At 47.5% G+C, this 27,468-nt stretch overlaps 1 protein-coding gene and 1 long non-coding RNA gene across 2 annotated transcripts; one reads left to right on the top strand and one right to left on the bottom strand.

The window, feature by feature from the left end:
- The first annotated feature begins 1,549 nt into the window (after positions 1-1,549).
- Positions 1,550-7,710, top strand: LOC131492021 (spermatogenesis-associated protein 31D1-like). Its single transcript, XM_058695616.1, has 4 exons — positions 1,550-1,780; positions 2,590-2,635; positions 3,187-3,247; positions 3,531-7,710. The coding sequence occupies exons 1-4, from the start codon at positions 1,643-1,645 to the stop codon at positions 7,669-7,671; spliced, it is 4,386 nt and encodes a 1,461-aa protein (XP_058551599.1). The 5' UTR covers positions 1,550-1,642; the 3' UTR covers positions 7,672-7,710.
- A 1,012-nt stretch (positions 7,711-8,722) lies between these two features.
- LOC131492022 (uncharacterized) lies at positions 8,723-26,242 on the bottom strand. The gene is made up of 4 exons (XR_009251782.1): positions 25,893-26,242; positions 20,633-21,176; positions 19,924-20,031; positions 8,723-9,250 (listed from the first exon to the last, which is right to left on the bottom strand). It is a non-coding gene; the product is annotated as an uncharacterized LOC131492022 (long non-coding RNA).
- Positions 26,243-27,468: the final 1,226 nt, after the last annotated feature.

The following is a 27,468-nucleotide window of genomic DNA, read 5'->3' as shown; positions in this document are numbered from 1 at the left end:
TTAGACAGGTGCCTGTTGTAGAGACGAAAATAATGTACCCTGAAAGCAGTGCCCTAAAAGGCCATGCCTTGAAGAATATGCCCTGATGGCCATGCCTTGATTACTTAGTCTTTGATGAGCATGCTGTGGAGGCCATGCTTTAGTTTCTCAAAAAACCTAAGATTTTTAGCCCATGAAAAACACGAGAAAATTTACGGGGTGGGGGAGAGCTACCGCATTTTGTATTTTAAGTACTTAGTAGAGGATAATGGCTGAAAACAGTAAAGATAGGAATCCATCATGATCTAAGTGACATTCCAACACACATAGCCTTTACAGCCAACTCCCTAGAAAACGGTCCCTGACTGGGTTTTAATTCAATCAGGTACTGATTTGGCTGGCTCCCAGTGGAGGTCTCCCAGCCTGAAGCAGCTAGACAAGAGATGTGGAGGGGATCACATTAGACCAATGAGGAGGAAACCTCACATGAGAGTCTTAAGATTGGCAGCTGTCCTGGTTATTTAGGTGGCTGTCCCATGCCCAAGACAGACAACTTTGTATAAAGGACAAGAATAAAGAGAGGGGATCAAGTTTCTGAGTCTTATTACCATTCTAGCCAGGGTACTAACTTCCAGCCAAAAGGCAGGCTTTCTTCTCCCCGTAGAGTAGCCATGGGTTAGAGAATTGCAGCCTGAGAAATCGATATGAAAGTGTTCCAATAAGACCATAGTTCTCGAAAAGCCCCTGAAATAAGAGTAAAGGAAGAAAAGAGAGAGTATACTCACTGAATTTGCACCGGCTCAGAGTCCCAATAAAAAGACTGAACGTGCCATGCTGGGGACCAAATGAAGTTTTGAGGTGACGGTGGGGGGACGATCTGGAGCCGATGGCCAAGAAAGAATTCTTGAAGATGTCTTTGGTACAAAAAGCTGGTTTTATTAAAGCACAGGGACAGGACCCATGGGCAGAAAGAGCTGGACTATAAGTGTTGGGGGATACTTTTATGGCGTAGGGGGAGACAAAGTCAAGAGAGAGTTCCTAAAGGGATTTTCATAGTCTAAAGACTCAGAAAATTGGAGGCCTGGCTATAGTCAGGATAAGGTTGTTTTTCCCTCAGGCAAAGCATTAACATTAAGACAGTAGGGGGTTCCTGGACATTATTAGGCTGTTGACAGGATTGCCTTTTTCTGGTGAACTGGAGACTATCAGTTCAGCCGTTTGTTTTTTGTCCTTTCTTGGTTTTGAGTAGCCTGGAGTTATCTAAGGAATATTACACATTGCCCACAGTTGGCAGGTAGGGGATTGTGTGCTAGCTTGTGCTTGGCCCCTCAGCCAGCCTCATGCTCCCTCGTCAATATGATGAAAAGATGAGGTAGAAAAACAGGATGGCAGGGTAGGGCAGAGGGACCTGCAGGAGGAGAGGTGGAGGGACCTTCTGGGCTGGTAGGTGGGGAGGGGCTTGGGGCACACCCTCTCCAATTGTCCCCTCCACCAACCCTCAGAAACCTTTTGTGACTTTTCAGTGCTCTGTGATGTAAGCCTGGAGAGTTCTATAGTCAGGCATCGGCACACTCGGAGCTCAGTTACCTATAGGCAGCCTTGCGATTCAGTTACCTATAGGCAGCTTTGTGATTCTCTCATTTCAGAATAGTGCTACTGAACCATGTTGTGCTTTGGCTCAACAGGCTTTGAGACTGACCCCAACTTCACCTTCTTGTATGGGTTGGGGTTGCTTCTTCTGTTCCTGTGCTACCTGATGGGGATTCCATTTCCAACTGGGAACACCAAACCCATCCAAAAGGTAAGGAATCCTGGGGGAGTCCTGAACAGACATTCGTATTGTTTCTACTTCTAGTCCCAAATTTTAAAATGAGTTTTGTAGGATTAGACACAACTAAAATGGGAAGTCTAAAAGAAGAGACATTCACTCCTCTAGGAAGAGAGATCTGGCAGGGCTAAGGGTTAAGAAAGTACTAAGGTTTAGTACTTATCTGGCTGTGGCGGCGGGTCTTGGACAAAATCCCAAACATAAGGATTCTGTAGTCTTAGTTTGGGTTTAGAGAGTATGGGATGTGTGTAAGAGAACAAGGTTCCCCAGCACTTGATCATGGGTCACCTTCTCATGTAAGATTTCACTTGACCGAGCCTTCATGTTGGGCTGATCAGGAGAAGAGTGCTAAGCCTCTGAGACACACTGAGCAGAGACTAGGGTCCAAGCTCTGTCCCAGGATACAGGGTCCTACCTGATGGAGCACTGATGTGACTGTTGGTCCTCCGTTTCTGTTTTTTTTCCTTATGTTAGAAAGTATACACATGCGCACGTGCGCATACACACACACACACACACACACACACACACACACACAGAGGGTGGCCCCAGGAGGAGCAGAGAGAGGGAGAGAGAGAATCCCAAGCGGTCTCTGCTCTGACAGCACAGATGGGGACCTTGAATTCACTGGAGACCAGTGAACAGAGATCATGACCTGAGCCGAAAACAAGTGTCAAATGCTTAACTGTCTGAGCCACCCAGGCACCCCAAGAATGTCTCCATTTCTGAGAGCAGAGGGAGAGATGAGTCCCAGGGTCCTCATTCTTTCATTTTCATTCCAGTGTCAGGGCAGAGCCAAGAGGAGGAGGAAAGGCGGTACACTGAAAGGTAAGGTTCTGCTTGTTCCACATGACCTCTCCAAGGGTGACCCTTCCTGTCCTTTCCATGAGGTTCCAGTTCCATGATTTCTGAGGATGTCAGCTACTAGACACAGTGCCCCTCTGAAAATGGAGGCCTCAGAACACTCAGAACTGGAGGCCCTTAGATTCCTTGCTCTGCCCAGCCCTGAGTGTGGAGCCATGGTGGACCTGGGCAATCAATGGTTGTTGCCCAGTAGTGGCCGTGTGAGATGTCAGGAGTCAGAACTTCTGTCTCCTGATTTTGTGCAAGACCTGTGACATCACGGATACTCAGGATTCCTCCCTGAGGTAACCACTGACTTGTGTGCTTCACAGAGGTGGTTTGAGCATCACATGATGTAATGTAAATGAAATACTTTAATGCTATACCATGTGTCACATCATTGACCATTTGACCTCATCTACCGATTATTGGGGCATCCAGAATCTAATATCGCAAGGGTGTGTCACAAAGGGACTCCTGTATAATACCTGTGTTTCCACCTTCACTACATATAACCTACTCTCCTGGTTTCCCAGATTGGAAATGCCTTCAGAGAGAAGAGGAAGAGATAAGGAAGCTGATGTGTAATATAAGGAGGTGACTACTCTTTCCCTTTCTATCCTGATCCCTCCTAGAGCATGATTGATGCAATTGTATGAATTCAGTGCAACCCGCCAGTCATGGGAGGGGGGTAGCCATAGGAATGGGTACATGAATGAGGGCCCTGGGGTGAAGGTTACTGAGTGTAGTATGAAGTCATAAATGTGGGGCATTGTGAAGGAGCAGCAGGCTTCAGGTGGCCCCTCCCTTGGCAGGTCAGCAGGGGCTCCTTCCCTTGTTCTGGCCCTGGCTGCAGCTTTGTACCTCCTGTCTCCTGCAGCCCCCTAGGCCGGCAACGTGATACAATCCACTTTCGTCAACTGTTATGTCCAGACCCCTTCTGTGAGGTGTGTAATAACACAACTGCTGAGATCAATCGGATGCGGTACCCAGAGGCCCTCGAAGATGCTACTCCCTTGGGTTCCACAGCTCCTGTGACTGACTCATTGTTCACTTCATCCCCTGCCTTCTCAGCAGACCCTCCAGGAGACCTAATATCAGCTTCTCTGCCTGAGCCTTCCCTGCCACTTGCCTCCACCTTCCCACCTAACCCAATGACCCCCTTGGCTGACTATGTTCCACTCTCACCACCGGATCACTCTTGGCCACCACAGCCTTGTCCTCCCTTGGAATCTGATTTCCCTGAGGACCATTTCCCACCCCAACCCCTTGCCGTGTCCCCTCTCCCACCATGTGATGCTCAGACAGTGGACCCTGTTGTTCAACCAGAGGCCAAATTGGCTCTAAATACCATCTTCTCTCTTGACTCCCCCGTTTCCCAAGATGTCAACTCCTTATCGGAGTTGTCCCAGACAAAGAATCCCACTGAGACCTGTGCTTGTCATCATGCACCACCAACCCTGTCTGTTTCACCACCACCAGACAGCACTTTAACTGTGGCTCAATCTAAATCAGTTTCCATCACCTTGAAGCCTGTTCCGGAGAACTCATCTCCAGATGGCCCTGTTGGATTGTCCACTCATATCCCAACAACCACAGGCACTGACCATGCAAGCTTGTGTGTCTCAGACTTCTCTTGGGGCAAAACTCATGCCAAAGACTTCTTCCCTTCTACCTTGGCTCAATGTGATTTCAGCCAAGAGATTCTTGCCCTCCGTTCTGAGGCTTCTTCCAGGGGAGACCCTGTGCCCTACGTTGTAGAGCCTGGCAGCCTGTCTTTCCTCAGCCCTGAAGTCCTGGCACTTCTGGAGAAACAAGTCCAAAAGAGGAGTGATTTCTTGATATGGAAGGGAAAGAAGGGTTCTTTTCCAAAACAACTCAGGCCAGACTACACACTAAATTCTTTGGGAAAAATGTCAGAGTCAGTTGCTGCCCAGCCTGACTTGGCAGCCTCCCTTCCTTTCTGGAACAGCAAAGACAAATCAAAGGAGCTACATGTGCATCAGCAGCCCCCCTACCCCCCCTTGGTAGAGGTCCATTTACAGCAAACACCTTTGCAGGTCTTCTGGGGTCTCCCAACTCTGGATACTGAGTCTTTGCCCTCTGTTGCCCATGTCTCAGAGGATTGTTCCTCAACCTTTATTTTCAATAGAATCTCTACCTCCACAGACCAGGAATCCCCAGGACTTCCCCCTCCACTTCCTCAGGCCCTGCCTGAGATCCAGCCTCAACCCCAGCCTCAACCCCAGCCTCAACCCCAGCCCCTACCTCCCACTCAAGTCCAGCCTGAGACCTACCTTCAGTCCCCACTCCCAATCCTGCCATCTAGTCCTCTACCCCAGATTAAGAGCTGTGGAGTGTGTTTTCATAGACCCCAGAATGAGTTGGAGTCTCTCATCCCCTCTGAAATTCAAGACCTAGAATGGAATGTTTTGCAGAAGCAACAGGCACGTTTGTGGGGCTTACCCGCTGTGGTTCAAAGATCCCATGAGGCCTTTTGTCCTTCGGCTCCTAACTTGTCTAACCGCCGGGCCTTCCAGGCCCATGGTGCAGTCTCTATCCTTCCTGGACAGTTTCCTCTCAGTGATGAGCTTCGTAAGAAACTAGAGCATCACCTCCGAAAGAGGCTCATCCAGCACCGGTGGGGCCTTCCCCGCAGGATCCATGAGTCTCTATCACTGATGAGGCCTCCGAAGAATTTTTCAAACATACCTGAGGTGGGGCACTATCGTAGACTCCAACAGACCTCTAAGAGTCAGAGTAGCAACACTCTAAATGTTGGGTTGAGCCAACCTGAAAGCTTCCATGAGGGGGACTCAGAAATGCTTCAGCTAGAGGACCCCTTTGGGAAGGATCTGGGAAACAACCCAGAGAATGGGCCAAAAGATCATCTGTTGAGTGACCCAGAGAGCTCTTCAGATAAGGATATGGGGTATGATGCTGAGGAAGAACTTATGAGCCCATCCGAGAATACATCAAGGGCATCTGTGGAGAGACTAGGCCAAAGGCAACTTGAAAATGTCCTCAGAATACATCTGAGCAAAAAGTTGGAGGAAATCAATGAGGGTCAGCTCCCCGGGACCGTGCATAGTTCATGGCATACTATGAATCAGACATTGCTTCATCCTGAGAAATCCCACACTGAAATACAACAGAGAGTTCTGCCACCATCAGTGGGTGGGGAATATTGCCTGAATACCTCCCGGGAGCTTTCCTTCATTGAATCCGATGCACAGCAGATGCTGGAGTCCCATATTAAACAATGCCATCATAGAATGGTAGAGGGCCTTCCCCCTAAGGACTGTGAATCCACAGCTATCTTTAAATTGAAAGAGGCCCCATCCCAGTCCTTATCCCATTCGAACCTGGCCTGCTCAACCAACCTGATTTCTGGGTCCAACTCAAAATCTGGGGACTTCAAGTCCCTTAGAGGAAGCTCTAAATCTCTCCATGGAGACAAAGTGGGAACAGCAAATTCAGCCCCCATCCTGGATCATTCTCTCCCTGCCACCTCAACTGTGGGCAAGGAAGGACAGGGAATCCCAGCAAAATCACCGCGTCCTATCAACCATGGGCTTGCAGAGGAAGTTCAGGAAATGAAGGATGGCAGACAGATTCTTCAACCTATCAGACAGAGCAGCATAGGCAAAGCAAGCCAACAGGGCAAGATGGTGGTGAATCCAGAACCTGTTTCTGTGCCCAAAGTGTCCAGGGAGTCATTCAGGGTTGAGGAGCCAGATGGGCGTCAATCAAAACCTAGAGATATCTTGACAACCAGCCAGCCAGGAAGCCCCCAAATGATAAATGTGAATGTAAATAAGGACAAACGTACTGTGACCATTAAAAGCCACCCAGCAAACACATCAATTCCCCAGGATCCTAATTTAACAGAACGGCTGTATAAGGAATTAAGGCTTAAATTGGAGCAAACACAGCAGAGGTGGGCCCAGAGCAAAGACAACGACCTGCCCCCCTCGACTTCCAAGGCCTCCCTGACTCATGACCAGGAGGACTCCAGTGGGGACATGGGAGCTTCCCAGGTGCTTCACGTCCGTGTGCAGGACACAGGAATTAGGACGGAACAGCAGCAGGATACTTGGGTCCCTAAGCATGTCTTAAGGAAGCACCAGCACAAGAATCTCCCACCAGCTACAGAGACAGTGAGCCCTCCGTGTTCCAAAGCACAAGAGTTTGGTGGAGGGGATGCAGGGTTGGGGACATCCCAGCCTATAAGGAAGAGTTGCCCTCCTCGGGACGTGGCACTGGCGGAGAAGCCTGGGAGCCAATCCTCCCGCACCCTATCACAGAAAGGTCAGCCTCCCCATGAAAGCCTTTTTAGAAAAAAAGTGAAGGCTATTTTACAATGGCTTAATCCTGGCAGAAAGTGCAAAAGACAAGAAAACTCCCAGGAAAAGGGCATCCTGCCATGTGTGCAAAGCAGAGGCATGGTTCAAGGTAGAGCTGCCTTTACTGGGAGGACCGAAGCTCAGAAACTCAGGAAAGATGTTGGGAAGTTCTTAGAAGAGAAGATGGGGCACCGGCATGCTACAGATAGCGCCTGTCCTCAACAGCCCCTTCTGTCCTCAGCCAAGTTTGGGAAAACTCGGAAGGAAGCACAAGTGCAGGCCCAGGCACAGCCTGCCCAGGGGCCTCCTCTCAGCTACAGGGCTCCCTCCTGTAAAGAGAGAAATACCAAGTCCTGTCACCAACAAGCTGTCTTTGTGGGCCACAGCCATTCTCCAAGTATTAGACAGATCAGGGACAAGGGCAGACACCCCCAGGAAGCTGTGGCACTTAAGGGCCAGCTGCTGTGTCAGAACCATCGCCTGTCTGTGCCCCACAGGGAGCCTGTGCCCCACCCACACTGCACCTGCAGGCATCAAGCTGGCCAGGGGCCTCAAGCCACTCTCACCAGTGCTAAAGGCACGGTATTGGGAGATCTGTGTCTATCATTTAGACAGAAAACCCTTGTCCAGAATTTCGAGAGGGGGAAATTTCGCAGCCTGAATCCCACAAAATAATCCCTTTGATTCTCCCCCAATAAACATTCCTCTAACAGTGATGTCTGTTCTGTGTACTGTGTTGGTTCAAGGTGACCAGTCCCCCTGTTGAGGGGGATCTCTTGGGGGACCATGTAGTCCAAGCCCATTTCCTCTCTGATCAAATTTGAGGAGATGGGCTCTGTTCTGCTGCCTCTTAGCAGCTCTCTCCTTTACCCTCTTTGAACGCTTTATACCTTTTAGAGTAAGTCTTCTCTATCTGAGGAGGATCAAAGACAGGTATAGTTTTCAGAACATAATGATTAAGCCACTGTTTCCTTCTTGCCTGCTAGTGTTACAGTGGCTTCCAGTTACCAGAGGATCCCACAGGTGGGTGAACTCTGAATGGGAGTGTCTGGGCTGGTTGGGGTAGGGTCGAGGAACAGCATACATGCTGCTTAAGCATCTGTCGTGTGGGTCATGTTAAACTTGACATGGGGGTTTCCTACTGGAAGCTGTCAAGCTTGGCACCCCCTTTTGGAGACGGGGACCTCAAGTTCCACACTTGATGGCAATATACAAGACCTTGCCTTTAGTGTGGACAGTTCTCCCATTACGACGGAGGTACCACCTTTGATATTCATGGCCTTAGTGGAGCCAAGGTAGATCTCCTCCAGAAGACCTGCAAGTTATGAACCAGAGGTGAGTTCTACACGGTGCACCAGCATACAGATAATTGGGGGCTTTTCCATGGAATGCTGTTTTTTGTGTTTTGGTTTTTTTTTTTGGCCAAGACAGCACACCTACCCACCCTTACAATAGGACTCTCCCACGCTTACAATAGGATTCTGGAGGGAAGGCGATGCCACATGAGGCTGGAACTCAAAAATGGAATGAGTGTCCTAGTGAATGTTCAGTGTTAAAAAACCATTGACGCCCTCTTTGAACAAGAAGATACAAATGTGGTATCCTTCTTGTCAAGGGTCATGCCATTGACCCTACAGTATCTGAACATTAAGGTCACAGAACGAATGCAGAGTCTGATTCTGTGGAGGTCCCGAGAGAGACAATAGGTGAGATGGGGCCTAGGGCAGGCAACATGAAGAGAAAGTACTGGAGGTTGTAACATCTATGTGGATAGATCAGCCAATAACCCAGTGTCCCAGTTTCTACATAATCTCATTTTAGAGTCCTTTACTGCCCATCCGGTGCAGTTACTGACACCCTGTAGATCTTAATACTGGGAATACTTCTGCCATCAGGAATATTATAGTCTGACATTCTGTCCTTTTACCTCCTCCTCCTATCCTTCCGGCTTATATGCCCCCTGGTACCAACTCCACATCATTCATTTTTCTACTTGTTGTCTATGTTCCAAGGCCTTGTCTTCCTGATCATCTGTCAGGTAACCAACATTTAAAAAGCTCCAGGGGCACCTGGGTGGCTCAGTCGGGTAAGCGTCCAGCTTCGGCTCAGGTCATGATCTCGTGGTCCGTGAGTTTGAGCCCCACGTGGGGCTCGGTGCTAACAGCCCAGAGCCTGGAGCCTGCTTGGCATTCTGTGTCTCCGTCTCTCTCTCTGCCCCTTCGTCAGCTCACACTCTGTGTCTCTCCCTCTCTTCCTGAAAAATAACCATTTAAAAAAAAATTAAAAAAACAGCGTTGACTGGGTGGCTCAGTCATTTTAGCGGCTGACTCTTGCTCTTAGCTCAGGTCATGATCTCGCACAGGCTCTGCACAGAACCTGCTTGGGATTCTGTCTCTCCTTCTCTGCCTCTCCCCCACTTGTGTTCTCCCCGTGTCTCTCTCGAAATAAATAAACATTAAAAATTTTTAAATAAAAACCTCCAGTACAAATGGGCCCCATCCAATCCCCTTCAGTCCTTCTTGTCTGGCAAATTCTCGTCTCTCTGCTTTTTCTAGAAATACCTTTCTCCAAGTTACTGATCGCTATTGGAAATCTCACAATTGAGTCTATTGATGGCACAAGAAATTCAGTCCCAGCACTACTTGCAAATCATTCATTCATCTCACAAATACTTATCCCAGGCTTACATGTAAACAAAAGAATTGGAGTGAGGTCACTATTTCCTTCATCTGTTCTCTTGCCAATTCTACTCAGATCTATTTTAAATTTCCTTCACTTTCCTCAACTTAGGCCCTCTTCATCTTCCCTGCAGATGTGCTGGACCACAGTCCACAGAGGAGCTAGAAAGCCATGAGATGGGAGCTCTTCATCAGAACACAACACAGCGAAACCTTCCAACAATATTTCCCCATTCTTCTTTCCTTCCCAGTGTCGAAGGAAATACTCTTTATTGAGAGATCCCTGTATTCTAGTCTTGATGGGACTGAGCCTCCCTTGCCAGGTCTCCTCCTGCTCCTTTCCCTCTTTTCCTTTTTTCAGCTTTTTTACTACAGAAATGTTTAAACATGCACAAGAGCAGCTAGAACAATAGAACTTCCCACACGCCCCTCACCCAAGTTGCACCATTATCATCTGGCAGGTGTGATTACGATCAAAGTGCAAAAGCCCATTGTAAGATCTTCCCATCCAGGGGCTCCTCAGTCGGTTAAGCATGTGACTCTTGGTTTAGGATCAGGTAATAATCTCAGGTTCACAAGTTCCAGCCTCACATCAGCCTCACACACTGTGTTGCTGGTGTGGAGCCTGCTTGGGATTCTCTCTGCTCCTCCTCCTCGCTCTCTCTCTGCTCTCCCCCCTCGTGCTCTCTCTCTCTCTCTCTCTCTCTGTGTCTCAAAATAAACAAACATAAACAAATAAACATCTCGCCATCCATCTCTAAGACATATGCTATGTGCCCATGCCAAAGCGCTCACATTTCTTTGATATTTATCACCTGTGGAACATACTTATTCACAACAGACGTACGCAGCATTGGTGACAAAAAAGCACTGAGCTTATAGGCACTTTGGCAATCACTTCTGCTCTGCCTTGCAGTCAACCCTAGGAGCCCTTTGAGTGAATTCCTCACCTTCACACGAGAAGTAATCTTACAGAGCAAATTCAGGGCACGATCTCACTGTCCCTTCATCACAGAGTAAGTATAACATGCAAAAAGTATAGAAGAACACTATACATGTTGATAAAGACTCAACACTGCTCTATGCGTTTTCAAATATTTAGAAGAAAAACTTTTCCCGCCACTTTTAAAATGAACTATTGTGTTTCAAGTTACACACAGTAGATCAAACACTCCTCTCTTTCCCCAAAGGCCATTAAAAGTAAAAGATTAGATGAAAAACTGCTCGATGCCATTAGCCATCAGGGAAATGCAAATCAAAACCAGTATTTCACAGCACTTCACACCCACAAGGATGGCTAGAATCAAAAAGATAATCCAAGTGTTGGTGGGACTGTGGAGAATTTAGAACCCCATATGATGCTGGTGGGAATGGAAACTATTGCAGCTGTTTTGGAAAACAGTCTGGCAGTTGCTCAAAATGTTAAACATCCAGTTATCGTATAACCCAGCAGATGACTCCTAGGTGTCTACTCGAGAGCACTGAAAACAGAGGTCTACACAAAAACTTGTATACAAATGTTCACAGCTATATTATTCATAACGTCACCAGATGGAAACAACACAAACATGCATCAACTGATAAATGGGTAAATAAAACAGGACATACCCACACGATGTATTTTTTGGCAATAAAAAGACCAATACATGCCACAACATGGATGAACCTTGAAAACATGTTCAGTGAAAGAAGCCAGTCAGAAATGACCACACATGATTCCATTCACATGAAATGTCCAGAATAGGGAAACCGGGAGACAGAAAGTAGATTCAGCCTAGAGCTGGGGCCTGGAGGTGGGGTGGAGGGGGGCTGAGGGGACAGGGGAATGATAGGCAAAAGGTTGCAGGTGGTTTTCTCTGAAGTCATGGAAATGTTTTAGAATTGTGATGCACATGTCTGTGCATATACTGAAAATCACGGACTTATCCACGTCAAATGGGTGAATTACATGGTATGTGAAATATATTTCAATAAAGCTGTGGAAAAGAAGTACTTACGGATGACAAAAAAGGGGAGCGGGTAAGGAAAAAGATGTCAACACATTTTTGGAAGATGGGAATCTGGTGGAGGAGCAGTAACTGACTAGCAGAGCAAATGAGGTGCTAGCAAACCAATTCACACCGCAGAACCCAGAAGACAATAACCTGGAAGCACTAGATAAAAAAGACGTTAGGGGTTCCATGTAGTATACATGATGACGTTTTGTTCTTTTTGTTTGTTTTATTTGTGTATAATTTCTAAAATATTTTTTCTTTTTTTGGTTTTGAATGGGGTTGTTCTTTGCCAGTATTTTGTTAAAACCTTGGTGAAACGTTAGCATGCTTCATATGTGCAGACCATCCCAGGGTTCTCGTCTGGGACAGAGCTCGAGACAACCGTTTTAAAGTTGGCATTGCGCACTTCTGGGGTCTGGGTATGGTGGCGGCAGCAGCTCCTGGAATCAAAGCCAGAAATCTCAAAGGTTGGGTTATATTCATTTTTAAAGTATATATATTTGAAAATAAATTGTGGAGAAGTCGCATAGATGGTAGAGCCATATACCCTTTACCCAGATTTACCTACTAACAGTTTGAACTATTTACAATTTCTGTCTGCTTTCCTCCTTTCCCTTCTCTCTCCACACGAACACACAGATACATGTGTGAAAAACATACATATGTTCTTGAACATTTGAGAATATATTTCATGCATCATGTACTTTCACCCTCAATATTTCACTGTGTATTTTTTTTTTTTTAAATTTTAACGTTTATTTAGTTCTGAGAGAGAAAGAGTGTGCAAGTAGGGGAAGAGCAGGGAGAGAGGGAGACACAGAATACAAAGCAGGTTCCAGGCTCTGAGCTGTCAGCACAGAGCCCGACATGGGACTCAAATTCACTGCCCGCGAGTTCACGACCTGAGATGAAGTTGCACGATTAGACAACTGAGCCACCCAGGCGCCCCTTCATTGTGTATTTCTTAAGAAGAGTTTCTCTTACAGCACAGTTATCGCAGTGATAACAGTTTAACATTGACATAGTTTTTAATTTCGCATTCATATTCCATTTTTGTCACTTTATGTTTTTAAGTTTATTTTGAAGAGAGAGTGCATGTGCATGTGGCAGGGGAGGGGCATAGAGAGCAGGAGAGAGAGGATCCGAAGTAGGACCTGAGACATCTGCGCAGAGCCCCAGGGGGTACTTGATCCCAGAAACTGTGAGATGATGACCTGAGCCTAAATCAAGAGTCAGATGCTTAACCCACTGAGCCATCCTGGTGCCCCCAATTTTGTGGATTTAAATCAAGTAAGGTCCTTTGTGTAGTTTTTCTTAAACTTCCTTTACAGGATTCGGTCTAGAATCACATACTACACATAGTTGCCGTGTCTCTCTAGTTTCCTTTAATCTGGGTCAGTTTCTTAGGCTTTTTTATAATAAGGGCCCATTTTTGAATACTATATCCGATGTGCCATATTTATAACCCCTCCTCACCTAGAAACTTTTTTTTTTGGTGGAACTGATCTCGCCGGATGTTAAAGGATATTGTTATAGTTGTGAGTGAGTCCTGGGAGGCTTAGGGACCATCAGGACCACGCTTTCTATTAAAAAGCAATACTAGTGATGCAAAGATATGTGCAGAGATTTTCCTTAACAGAGAAACCTCCTGCAGTCAAGGGAAGGTATGTGCCCCAGGCGGGCTGAGCTTGAAGTGCACCTTCCTTCTGGGTAGAGACAATGGTGAAGCTGTGGGTGCAGGAGAAGAGAGGTAAAGGAAGGAGTTACCATTACTGATAAACCCTCCTCATATCAGAGGGTAAGAACTGGGTGTCTGTGGCCAAGACTGATTCATCAGAGACAGAATGTCGGCAAGTCAAATCAGGAGATGGTACAGGGCTTAATTTCAACAGTCTGTAATATAAACAATGAAGCTAGTTGTAAGGGGTACAACTATTAAATGACTAGCTAGCATGTGGAGATGAATACATATACACGATCAACAAGAATGACATTATTGTTAAAAAATGGATGGAGATGTCAATAGGTATTTTGGTGAAACGCTAACAATTATGCTGGGAAAAACTAATGAAACTTTTCACGGAAGAAGTAACCACAGGTGTGATTCAAAATACTCCAAATGGTATTGTTACATATAATTACAATTGCGCTCATGAGACGTTATGCTAAAGAGAAGCCCGCTTCCTAGATTAAGATGAGTTTGGTCCTGTGGGCTGTGATTCAACATTACTGCTCTGTAACAAGCGGATAATTAAAATTGTGGGGAGGGGCGCCTGGGTGGCTCAGGCCAACCAGTTGGTCCGACTCTTGATTTCAGCACAGGTCATGCTCTTGTGGCTCATGAGATCGAGGCCCCCATCAGGCTGGAGGCTGCTTGGGATTCTCTCTCTTCTTCTCTACCCCTCCCCCGCTCATGCTCACAAGCCCTCTGTCACTCAAAATAAAGTTTAAAAAATAAAAAAAAATACAAATGTTGAGGGGAGAGGTGGCATTAGGCAGAGAGAAGAGGGAGCCTCAGGGTGAGACACCGTATGGGTAGAAGAGACCCTCTAGGGCATGAATAGCCTAAGAGGGGTATGGGGAAATAAAAGAATTACTAAAGGATTTTAAGTTGTTTGCCACAGGTCCATGGGGCGCCATGCCCCCGTGTCCCTCTTTGCCATGCTTTCTGTTCTTTGGCAGAGGCTACTCTGCTCTCTTATGCTCTTTGGTGAGTGTGGATTCTTTTGAGGAAATATGGGGGGCTAGGGCTGCCTCTCAGTATATTTCTCAGTTCATAAAAGTAAAAATGCACTACTGGGGAAAACTGCAGCTGAAGGCAGAGTAGAATTTGGGGATGTAGATCTCTGGGCGTAGCAAACCTTCGGCGACAATGTGGGGTCCCAAAGGAGATCACCAAGCAGTAAAAAGGGTCTCAGGTAATATCAGGGAAACAGGTGGAATATGATGATCTCACTGAGGTAAATATATGAAATGGTGAATAGGTGGAGTTGGAAGGTAAGTTAAGGCATCTAAGAGATCATGGAAGGATGGACAGATTTGCTGGGTGTCAGGGGCTAAGACCCTTCTCAGTTTTCCTTGTTCTGCCCATCCCTGAGCACAAAGCAGTGATGGACCTGGTCAATGGGTGCTGCCCAAAGTGGCCAAGTGACTGTCAAGAGTCAGAACTTCCGTCTCCTGACTTTGTGAAAGACTGGAGACATCATTCCTATTCAGATTCCTCTTGAAAGTAATCATTGACCTATGTCCCTCATAGGGTTTTTTTCAAGATCACGTGGGATAGTATATATGAAAGTCCTTTGTGAACTATATAACAACATACCTATGTGAGTCTTGTTATTATTATCACTGACTATGTGATCTTATATCCTCATTCTTGGGCCTCTCCAAATCCAATCTACCAAGGGTATCTCTTAAATGACACTGTAATCGGCCTCTCATAATATCTCTTGCTTCGACCTTCACCAATCTCCTGGTTTCCCAGGTTGGAGAACTTGCCAGAACAAAGTTGAGGAGATAAGAAAGGTGATTTCTCTTCTGCAAAGGTGACTAAACATTACCTTCTTTCCTGACACCCCCACCCCCACCTTTTTTAGCAGAGTCTACGAATTTCTAGGGCTTCAGGGAAGCCTGGGGTTGACATGGGATAGAAAATCCTCAGAGTCAGAATGGGAAAGCCTTCGGGATGGGGGGTGGCACTACTTTTGCCAGAACTGCCAGAGCCACATATGTTTGTTTTGGCCGTGGCTGCAGCTTTGTACCTCCTGTCTCCTGCAGCCCCCTGTGCCGGCATCATGATACCATGCACTTTCGTCGACTGTTATGTCCAGACCCCTTCTGTGAGGTGTGTAATAGTACAACAGCTGAGGTCAATCGGCTGCTGTTCCTGGAGGTCCTGGAAGACGCTACTCTCTCTGTGATCCCCTTGGCTGCCACAGCCCCTGTGACAGACTCATCATTCTGTCCATCCCCTGCCTTCACAGCAGTCCCTCCAGGAGACCTAAAACCAGCCCTTTTGCCTGAGCCGTCCCCACCACCCCTCCCTTTTCTCACCTAAGGTTTTCTTATCCTCATGACCAGGTCACTCTCTGCCACCAGAGTCTTTTCCTCCTTTGAGTTCCAGATTCCCATGGGCCATTCTACACCCCAACCCACTGCCTTTACCCCTCTCCTACTACATGACATTCAGAAAGGGGATCCTATTGCCCAAGCCGAGTCCACTGTACCTCTGAATACCATCTTTTCTCTTGACCCCACCTTTTTCCAAGACATCAACCTCTTACCACGTCTGTCCCAGACAAAGAATCCCACTGATTCATTTGCTCGTCATCATGCACACCAGCCCTGTCTGTTTCACCACCACCAGACTGCACTTTAACTGCGACTCAATCTAAATCGATTTCAATCTCCTTGAAGCCTGTTCCAGAGAACTCATCTCCAGATAGCCCTGGTGGATGGTCCACTTGTACCCGAACAATCAGAGGTAGTGGTCATTTAAGCTCGTCAATTTCCGGATTCTCCTGTTGGCAGGCTCATGCACAGAACATGTTCCTCCCCACATTGTCACACTCTAATTTTCAGCAAGAGCAAGATTACTTCCATCTACCAGAAACCCATCTCTGGGGAGACCCTGCTAACAGGCACAAGGAGGCCAGTGGAGTTTCTTTCCTTGACCTTAACATACAGGCAGTCTTAGAGAGACAAATGAAAAAGAGAATGCCTTTCCAGATTTTGGAGAAGAAAGAAAAAGAAGAGGGACCATTTTCAAAACACACGTGGCCAGAATACCAAAGGACATCTTCAGTGAATTCACTGTAGCCCTTCGATGTACAGGTCACCACAGCCCCCAAAACTGGCTGGAGGTTGAAGGCAAACCAGAGCACCTGAGCATTTGTCAAGCAGCTCCTTGAACGCAAGTGTTTGGGGGAAAACTTGTATCAGAAATATAGCCAGCTCGTCTGGGGTCTTCCCTCCTTGCATAGTGAGTCCTTGGTAGCCACTCTCCTGGTTTCTACTAGTACTTCCCCACTAGGGTCTCACTTTGTCTTATTCAATGGATGCCGTAATGCTTCCGCAGTCAAAATGCAGGATCAAGAAGTTCTACTCCACCCTCATTCCCATCGCCTTCCTCTCCCCGGTTTATATTCCCGACCCTGGCCTCAAAACTTGTCCCAATCCCAGCCGCTACCTTTCACTCAGGTGAACCCCCAGGCCCACCTTCAACCTCGCCTACCAATCATACCATAGTCTTCTTCACCCCAGAATAGGGACTGTGGAGTGTTTTTCCAAGGATCCAAGAATGAGTCAGACTCTCCTATCTTGACTGAAAACCAGCATGTGCCATGGCACGTGTTGAAGAAGCACCAGGAAAGTTTGTGGGGTTTAGTCCCTGGGTTCCCAAGATCTCCTGAAGCCATTTGTCCTCAAGCCCCCAACTTTTCATTGGTTAGCCGGTCATCCCATGCCGGTATACCAGGCTCCATCATTCCTGGCCATTTCCATATTACCTGTGAACCCCAGGAGAGACTGGAGTTTCACGGTCCGAGGAAGGTAATCCCATGCTGGTGCCTGCATGCCTGTAGAAATCTAGAGTCTCTAGCACTGATGGAGCCTCAGTGTACACGAACAGAAATGTCTCAGCAAAAAAGCAGACATGTTTGCTCAAAATTCTCTGAGCTCCAGGGCCACAGTAGCAACGATCTAGCAAAGACTGAATTGAGTTTCCCAGGAAGTTTCCATGAGAGGGTCCCAACAGAGTTCCAGCTAAGGATGAACATGATGAGGATCTTGGGTAAATCTAAAGAAGAGCCCAGAAGGCAGCCCACAAAGGGTCTCAGAATGTTACCTAGCGAAGGGTCTTAGGGCTTCTTTGGAGGCAAAAGTAACTGTGTGTGTCATTCAAGGAGTCACTCAGGGAATGAATTGCTAAATGTCTCAAGGAGGGACACAGACCAGAACCAAATGAAATCTGACCTTACGTTACATTTGAACAAGAAATTTTGGTAGATTACTGCGGGTAGGATTCTTACAGGTGTGTGTTGTTCATGGCTGGCTGATGACAATGCACTGCCTTTGTGTGGGAGTTCCCAGACTAAAATGGAAACCACAAGTCAAAAAAGACAATGGTGGGTAGGGTTTGCTGCCAGATTACCATTCTGGAGCCTTCCTTTCTCAATCCCGATACCCGACGGCTGCTAGAGGCCCATATTGTAAGATTTCGGATGAGTCAGAGGTGGGGTCTACTGCTCAGGGTTCTTGAATCCATAAAATTCTGTATGTTGAGAGAAGCCACAACATGGCCTCTTCCCCATTTAGACATTCCCTCCTCAGCGATGCATAGCTGAGTTTTCTAACCCCCGTGAGAGAAGCTCTAAAACTTTTCATGGCAACAGGATGAGAACACCAAATTCAGTCCCCACCCTGGATCATTCTCTCCCTGCCATGTCACCTATGGGCAATGAAGGACAGAGGGCCCTGAAAGCATCACTCTCTGACACCAACCATGAGCTTGCACAGGGTATCCAGACAGCTGCGTATGGAAGTCAGACTTTCCAGTCCCTTACACACAGCATCATAGCTCAAGTGAGACCGAGGGTGGCTGTACTAGACAGCAGATGTGGCCCAGAGGTACCCCCAAAGCAAGCTGAAGCTGGACATGAGCCAAAGGATGAGAATGTGAGTCCTGGTGATGGAACTGAAATGGCTCAGGGCAGAGTGATGGTGCAGAAGAATTTAGACCATGTTGCAAAGCACAACTTGTCCAGGGGTGTATTCAACACCGAGGAGCTGTGTACTCTTCAATCCCAATCTTGTGAAGTCTTGACAACCAGTGAGTTGGAAAGCTCCAAAATGACAAATGTCAATTTGAGTAAGGTAGAAGCTGTGCCGACCACTGAACAGCCCTCACCAAAAACACTGGCTCCCCAAGATTCTAAACTATCAGACCTTAAAAGACAGCTCCTTAGTGAGTTAAAGTTGAAACTGTAGAGGGAGGACCACAATCAAGCTCAAGCATGGATGCCACTGGCATGCCCCTTACTTCCGACAGCTTGACGTCCAAGGCCTCACTGACTCAGTCCCAGAGTGACTGTAGTGGAGATATGGGAGCGTCCCAGGTGCTGCATGTCCACTTGGAGGACAACACAGCACGGAGCAGCAGCAGGAGTCCTGGCCCTCTAAGCTGGTCTTAGGTAAGTGCCAGCCTAAGAATTTTCCACAAAGAAACAGTGCAGAGAAAGTGAGACCTCAGGGTTCCAAAGCAGGAAAATGTAGAAGGGAGGATTCAGGGGTAGGGACATCGGTAGCCAGAAAGAAGAGCCACCGTGTTGAGGACAGAAAATTAGAGAGTGCTTCCTCACCTCTGTCACAGAATGAACAGTTTCTTCCCGAGAGGTACTTCAGAAAAAAAGATGAGGCGATGTATCAAGTGGATCAAGGCCATGAAAAAAATCACAAAGCAGGAAAGTTGCCAGCACCGAGACCCAGTTGAAAGTGTAACTGACTGCTCTTGTGAGTGCTGGGCCTCCTGAAGTTCATGAGCTCATGATTGCCACTGGGAAGATCCTAGGTGTGAAGGTGGCAGGTAGGTATGAATCTGAGGCCTCAGAGTTAAGCCAGCAGAAGGAAGAACTCCAGGCCCAGGCAGGGCCTGACAAGAGGCATCCCTCCAACTATCAGGCTTTCTCTGACACACCACACGGCAAACGGGCCAGGATCGAGTTCTGTAGCCAAGAAGCCGTCTCTGCGAACAGAAGTGTCTTACAAGTGTCAGGCAGAACAGACACAGGACCGGAATTCCCCAGAAAGTTGGGGCCTTCAAGAAGCAGCTATTAACTCCAAGCCAACTCGCTTCTTCTCTGTCCTCCAGGGAGCCCGTGCATCACCTAGGCCCCACCTGTGTGCATCAAGTATGCCAGGTCCTTGCATCCCCCTCACCGCTGATGAAAGTACTCTGTTCAGACATTTGACTCTTCTACTCAAGCAGAAAATGCTTCTCCAGCACTTTGAGGGAGAAGAAATTTCCCTAAAGAAATCGTTTAGTCCTTGTTGAGAAAGCCTCACAGTTTTCACGATAACATATCCTCTGATCAGAACAATCTTTCTTCAGCACAACCAAGAATATTAATCCTCCTCAATAAACGTTTGTTCTAATAGAGAGTGGGTGTTTCTGTGTAGTGCACTGGGATTGTGGGGTGGTGGCGTATAGGAGGGGGGACTTGTGCTTTGGGAAAGGAAGAAGTGAGTTCAGCTCTTACCGATTTCCTCTTTGGGCTTCTACATCCATACTGGTCCCTTGTAAGAAGCTTGACAGTGGACTTCTCAGTTTTATCCTGGGGCCCTTTATTTGATCCTGCTCAGGTGTCCTGTATTTAAAACGTAGAATTGTTTTCATAAAGTGTACAAAAGGCTTACTCTGAAAACGTTCAGGCCTTCACCAAGTGAGAAAACCCCTTAAAGTCTACACCTTGGCTCCACCTGTTTGTTCATCTGCTCCCAAACTATCCTGACATATATTCAGCTGTAGGGTGCGAGGAGGTACTATGGCATGTAGGCGTCACCTCCCGGAGACTACTCAGGGCTTATGAGAGCACAGGGATACCATTCTGGCCTAAGAGAACACAAGATCGTCTTTGAGCGTGAAGACAGCACCTCCAGGATGTTGTCAGGGAAGCTGTGCTCCTATATGGCGCCTGCTTTCCCAGACATGCTACATTTTACACCAAAGTGACAGTAATTTAGAGGTGCATTAGTTATGAGTTGCTGTGTAATGGATATCCCAAAATTTAGTGGCTTAAAAATACATATTTATCATCTGACAACTTTTGTGGGTCAGAATCTCAGGCCAGGCCTATCTGGATTTTCTGCTTCAGGGTCTCTCAGAAGGCTGTCACTAAGGTGTCAGCTGAGGCTAGGTTCTCATGTGAAGGCGTGATTGGGGAAGGAACCACTTCTGTATTCATTTACAGTTGTTGGCAGGATGCATGTCTCAAAGCCTGTTGGCGTGAGGTCCTCAATACCCTGTTGGCCCTGGGTGGGAGTTTGCTGGTTCCTGGTCACGTGGGTTTCTCTGACACAGCAACTTCCTTCATCAAAACCAGGAGAGAGTTTTCAAACAAGACAGAAGTTATAATCTTTTATAAACTAATAATGGAAGTGGCATCCCATTACCTTTCCTTTATTCTGTTGGAGACAAATCACTAAGGTCAACCAGTGCTCAAGGGGAGGGGTAATTACCCACAATTGTAAACTTCAGGAGGTGGGGATCATTGGAATCTTAGGAGTCTTCCTAAGGCAAGGGTTCCTTCTTGGACGCCCTACTCAGTCCACTGAAGCAAAAGGGGCCAAAGGTGCCAACTGGATCCTTCTCCTCATCCATATCCATGTCCTCAAGGTCAAAGCTGTTTAATGGCTATGTGGAATGGCAGCTGGTAACAAAACATCCAACAGATTGGAGCATCCAAAGAAGGAAGAACAGGTGATACAGAGGGAAAGTTGGTGTGGGGTCATCCTGAAAGTAAAGTAAAATGAACACTTGCAAGCACCTGACTCCCCAGCATTCAGACTTAAGAGGGGAAGAAAGCTTAGGTGCAGTATGGCTCATCCTATCTCTACCACTTTCTCCACTTTGCCCTAGCTCCCAGGCCTTAGGGCTAAGGAAGTAACCTTCAGCTTCTGTAGATATAGACAAACCGAGAGAGGTAGCAAACCCTACAGGCTGCAAGACTCAATTCCTATTATTAATATATTTAGTATAGCACATCTCTGAGTTCAAATTTGATTCTTCAACCTAGCACATCAGAGAGAATGAGTCGCCCAACTGATGGGAAAGCTAGCACTGGGATCTTAGAACATCTTGGGATGTAACTCCCATCTTGGGATATCTTCCATGTACCTATGGCTTGAGGACTTCTAACCAAGGGAGATGTCGTGGTTTAAAGGGGTTGAGTTAATGGCCTGGGGTCACATGACAAGTCACACCTAGTGTCCATCGCCTCCATTCTGAGAAAATATTGAATGAGTTAACGAGACAGAATTTGCATACTCAGAACATCCAGGACGTCATCTGTCTAAATGATATGGTAGTACCATCCATGAATGATCTTATACTTTTCTTCGGCTTCTAGGATTACTACTGCCCCTTCTTCAGATTCTTGTTCCTATAGGAAAGCAGTACTGTCATAAAAAGCAAGAAATTGTATTTGCTGAAAAATGACTGGACAGATGATCAATTTTTCCAGAAAAAGATGGGCTTTGTGCCTACTCTCAAGTATCGCTGTGTTATGAGAAGCCGGGGGAGTATCATTTACATGATATAGTGTTGCGCCTCAAGAATTTTCACTGACTTATAATGCAGTGGGAATGGGCTACCTGAATTTTTACAACCTTAAATCTAACTCCAAACCTAATGTCAGGGTTGCCAAAATGCATGAATTGATTGGTACGTTGATACGTTGATACGGATTGGCCATGGGGACCCCAGATCCCAGCTTCAGGCACTGGGAACTTTTCTGCTGTCAGGTGCCGCCTAAGGCAATCAAGTTCATAGAGGCAGCCTTCAGAGGGATTAACATTGAGAACTGTGTCCCAATCAGCAGTCGCAGTGAAGGAGCTCAGGCCTCGAGAAGGGGCTCTTCTCTTGAGGCTTTTCCCCTAGGACTTCCATTGGCCCTGCATCAGAGACTAAATCAGGGTATTTTCCTGTGTCCCAAGGGCACATACGGTCTTCATTAGGCAGGTGAAGTGGCAGGTTCAGAGACTTGTGGAGGCTGCCTCCTTCTCTCCCAGGCGACTCAAGGTCTATTCCTTCCTTCATAGGTGGGGTCGGGGAGCAGGGAAAGAACCGATTATTACAGAAGTGTATCGGTGGGGGCACCCGGGCTGTTGAGTTGCTTGAGCATCTGACTTCAGCTCAGGTCATGATCTCACAGTTCGTGAGTTTGAGCCCCCCGTCGGGCTCTGTGTGGACAGCTCAGAGCCTGGAGCCTGCTTAGGATTCTGTGTCTCCCTTTCTCTCTGCCCTTCCCCGCTTGGGCTCAGTCTCTCTCTCTCTCTCTCACAAATAAATGAACATGAAATAAAAATTAAGTGAAGCAGTGCTTCCCCCTGGGGTGGAGGCTGGGCTGGCAATGACAAGAGTGGGTCATTTTCCTCTGTAGGGATTCTTTCCAAGTTTGGGTAACCTTCATTTGAGGCAGGATAATTGACCAAACTATTGAATGCTTCCTCTCTATTCCCTGTCAGAGGTGACTCCAAAAGGAATAAAAAGTTAACATCCCCTTTAGTCTTACAGGAAGCTCTGGGCTTCTCCTCTCAGGGGTCACAAATGGCCTTCATGTTTTCTGACCCCAAAGAGAAGTTGCGAGGCACGTATCGCACAGTCCTCTCAAGACTCTTATAAGTGAGATGAAAATCTGGCCAAGTGTCCTCAGGAGAGAGGAGAGACGGGATGACAGAAGTGCTAGGGTGAAAGGAGAGTTGCTTAAGGTACCAGTGGTCCAGCGACTTGATCATAATGATGTAAAGATGTGTTCCTTACGTGGATGGTTCTGTGTGGCAGTTCTCTAGGAGACAAGACAATTCTTTCAAAGGATGAAATGATGTTTGCTGAGACGATGAATCATCAAGCCCCATTATTTGGGAGCTGCCACAAAACACCACATTGCCCGCGCTCGGAATAGAGGCTCTACAACCAGCTGCCTTTCAATGGGCCAAATGAGCTTGGACAATGACCATCCCAGTAGCAACCATGGTGGGCTTAATCACAGAGGCTCTTTGGTATATACTTACTTGCCTGATAGCAAATATTTGCTTGATAGCAAAATCCTCCCCCACCAACCCCACTGACAGTCATGACTAATATAGGATGCCTTCCTTTGACATGGGGGCTTTGAACAAGATTTAATTTAATTCCGAAAAATTAGGCAATGCTTATTGCACTTCAATTTTGCAAAACATGCTTTTATGTGTATTTTCCCATTTAATATTTACGATCCTTCACAGTGGGTTTCTTAATCCCCTCTTGTAGAAGGGCAATCTGGAGGACAGAGAAGGTAATATATATTTAGTATGCTAGCATGGGAAGAGGGAGCTAGGATGGAGAGTGCCCTTGCACTGTGAGGAATATTTGGCTGTCAATGACAGCGAAAACAATGGGACTGACTTAAGAAAGAGAATCTGTTGACTCGGGTACCTGAGAAAATCTAGCAGTAAGGCTGGCGTCAGGCAGGACGGTTCAAGGTGGGGCTCAGTTGATGCCATCAAGGTTCAGTTTGTATCCGTTTCTTGGCACTATATTCCGGACTGACTTTCTGTCTGTCATTTTGTACCTTCATGTGTACTTTTCAAGCACTAAGTAGAGCTGAAAATGGGTTGTCTCTCTCATAGTCCCTGCAAAAGTCCCATTGTGCCTTACTGTCTCCAGCTGGGTCACATGCCGTCCCCGACCAGTCACTGCTGCCAAAAAGCATAAAACCATCTTTTGGCCAAGTCTTGAGTTATACACCCATCTTAAAATAAGACCGTCTGGGAAAGACAACTCCATCTTTACATGGACTGAGACTGAGAATGGGGTTAATTCCCTGGGGGTCAACAGAGGGACTATTTCCAGAAGGTGAGTGAATGCTGGGTGTCAAAACAAAACCAGGTCGGCTACATCCCTCTCTCTCACTGCCCCAGTTCTGCCTTCTTGTCCGGAGTTATGCCACTGACTAATGCTTGGGAGTTGTAGGAAATGCTGATTCTGCACAGACCCTGGGACAGGCCAGAAGTGGGATGGGGCCCAGGACAGGAACTTGAGGTGGTAGCAATCAGTCAGAGGCCCCAACATCCATGTGGACAGACCATCCCATAATCCGTCCTCTCACTGTCTACCCCTTCTCATCCTAGAGCCCTTTGCCTGCATTCCAGTCTAGTTGTGGCCGTAGCCCAGAACTTATCACCGGGAACACTTCTGCCTCCTGAAAAAGCAGTCTGACATTCCACCCGGTTTTCTTCTTTCAGTTTATGCCTTCAGTATGCCAATTCTTCAACCTATTCAGCAGGAACCACAAGCCACTTTATACGTCTCCCTGGGCCTCTGACAGCGTTTTTCTTCATTTCTTCCCTCTCCAAGGAAAACTTCGTTAATCCCAAACCGAAAGAGCTCTACTCTCAACAGCCTTCCCCACTTGCCTTTCATCTGTCACCCTTGCCAAAGTCAGTTCTGTCCTTTTTAGACCTGTCTTCCGATAAGGGGCTGACCCCTCTTGGATAAAACCACACAAGAAAGTAACTGATGCCACCGTAAATGTTCCATACCAGTGGTCAGCTCCAACACTGCCTGAAGACAATCCATTCATTCCCTCGGTGTTTACTGTGTACTGGGCTTTCTTCTAAGCATTGGGGGCGCACGGGGAAGGAAACAAAGCTCCCTGTCTTCGTGGAGCTTCTAGGACGGTTCCTCAGTCAATTCTCTTGCCTAAGCGCTCAGAACGGTTTCACTCGCCTACAATTTCGCCACAATCCCCACTCGTCCAGCATGGGTGCTGGATCACCACCGGGAAATGAGAAGTCACCGGATCTTTTCATCGCTAGCAGATATGAAAGAGTAACAAAACCAAAACGTGAATCCCCATCCCTTCTTTCCTCTTTCCTTGCTATTATACTGTGAAGGGTTCCCTGGGGATCTGTCCCGGCTTCCCAATTTAGAACACTTTTCCCACTGTGCTGGAATGTTTGGCTTAGTCATCTGCTTTTCCAGAGGACCGAACCATGCGTACCTCACCACAGTCTGGCTGGCAGATGCAACGGAGCTCGAAAACCTCTGGCGGGAAGTAGGAGCAAAGGGAGGCTTTTCCCAGGGGAGGTCGGTCTGGCCTTGGGCCACGTGCAGAGGCCAGTCACACTCCGGGGCGGCTCCGCCCCCAAAGCGAGCTGCGCCCAGAGCGGGGCCAAGGCCCCTGAAGGACAGGCGCAGAGGCGTGGCGACGTCCAGGAGAGCCACGCAGCGGGGCGAGTAGGGCCCAGGGAGTCACACGCAGGGGCGGCTCCGCGCCCAAAGGGAGCGGCACCAAGGGCGGGGCCACGTCCTGCTGGGGACACGCACAGAGGCGTGGCGACGTTCAGGGCTAGCCATATCAGGGGCGAACGGTCCCGGGAGCCACCCCCAGGGGCGGCCCCGAGAGGTTGTGGTGTTTGCCCTGGCGACGGTGGCCATGTTGGGCAGTCTAACGGTTAGCCCTCTCACCTCAGACTTCTGGAATCTGTGTCCATCACTTCTGGAAGAGGAGAGTTTTGTTTGCCTCCAAGATAGATTTTGACGAAGGTTTCTGGATGCTGGAATGACCTGGTCTCCTGCGCTGACAGAGGGATCCTTCCCAAAGTCTGCCATTTCCATCCTGGCGGTTGCTCCTTCAGGCTGCGCGACCCCTGACTCCCTCCCACGGGAGGCTGCTGCCTGGGAAAACGTGCTGACGCCCGGGGGTGGGGCTGCGCCTGGGCCGCGGGGCCCCCTTTGCCAGGGTCACTGGATGGGGCTTGCGCCGGTGAACCTAGTGTGGACTGTAGCGGCGATATTGGCTGATGTTAAGACGTCACTTTACACCAGCTGCCTGGTCTTGCCCAAGAAGCCTTTCTCAGACGTCATCTCTAGGTGCAGAGATAAAATATCTCATAGGGGTGGTCCTGAGGCCTGGAATGATCAAATGAAGTTTTGAGTAGTGTTAAGCGCCGATGTTACTGCACGGGTTGGGGGTGCAGATGGTGACCACGTGGGCCTTGCAGCCCCTAGACGCCAGTGTCTTGGAAATGCCTGCACCAGTCAGGAGAGTGAGGCTTCAAGATGCAAGTTCGTACCCTAAATTAGGAATCCTCATTTCTGATTCCCTGCGAAACCGGTAACTGGTAGGATGCTCACAGTCTGCCAGTTGTTTTCAAAGGAGCCACAAGAGCTTTAATTGCTGCTTGGACCTAGCGGTGAGTCCAGTGGGAATGGTTTGGGCGAACCCCAGGTATAAGCCAATGGAGGCGTTCTGGATGGAGAGGAAGAGGCAGAACCTTCTTTCGGCCTTGCAAGATCAGGGATAGCAGGACGTGAGTCTCTCCATGAAGCGGATATCATGTTTTTTATTAGGCAGAAACTCTCAGGTAATTGCCCTAAATTGCAGGTATTGATGTATTGATGCCTCTGTGTGTCCTGGTTCCGTGTTGGGAAGCGTCACCATGTTTATCGTAGTAGGAGGTGGAAGAGAATCGTATTCGTGACTATTTCCCCTACTAGAAAGTGCACTGTTAGTGTATTTGGAAGATATGGAAAAGTAGTAGAGGAGAAACCTCATAGATTCCCAGCTTCAAAACAATCACCCTTACCCCTTTCGTGCATCCTAGAGATTTCGCTATTCCTGTTTTTTTTTTTTTTTATTTTTTTTTATTTTTAATGTTTATTTAATTTTGAGAGACAGAGAATGAGTGAGCAGGGGAGGGGCAGAGACAGAGGCACAGAGTCTAAAGGAGCTCCAGGCTCTGAACTGCTAACAAATAGCTGGACGGGGGGCTTGAACCCGTGATCTGAACCGTGAGATCATGACCTAGGCTAAAGTCCTGCACCCCTTGGTGTGCCTGTTTTTAACATTGCTTAAGTGATATGTAGTCCAAATGAAAAACACTACCATAAACATATTTATGTCATTGTGAACTTTCATAACCGTTGTATGATAACTTTTTATGAAGTGGTAGAATATGAAATTCTACTTTCTGTTGACATTTGGGTGGTTTCTGACTCTGAATATTTAGTATTTTGCTTACCATGTTTAGTCATAATTGTG

The sequence above is a fragment of the Neofelis nebulosa genome, chromosome 12 (genome assembly GCF_028018385.1).
Source record: "Neofelis nebulosa isolate mNeoNeb1 chromosome 12, mNeoNeb1.pri, whole genome shotgun sequence".
Lineage (NCBI taxonomy): Eukaryota > Metazoa > Chordata > Mammalia > Carnivora > Felidae > Neofelis > Neofelis nebulosa.
This window is presented reverse-complemented; position numbering and strand designations above follow the sequence as displayed.

Excerpts from the sequence above, each read along its gene's own strand:
- LOC131492021 (XM_058695616.1), top strand. The coding sequence starts at position 1,643 with ATGTTGTGCTTTGGCTCAACAGGCTTTGAGACTGACCCCAACTTCACC. Across the intron at positions 1,781-2,589 it reads ACACCAAACCCATCCAAAAG|TGTCAGGGCAGAGCCAAGAG; the intron begins GTAAGGAATCCT and ends TTTTCATTCCAG. Across the intron at positions 3,248-3,530 it reads CTGATGTGTAATATAAGGAG|CCCCCTAGGCCGGCAACGTG; the intron begins GTGACTACTCTT and ends TGTCTCCTGCAG.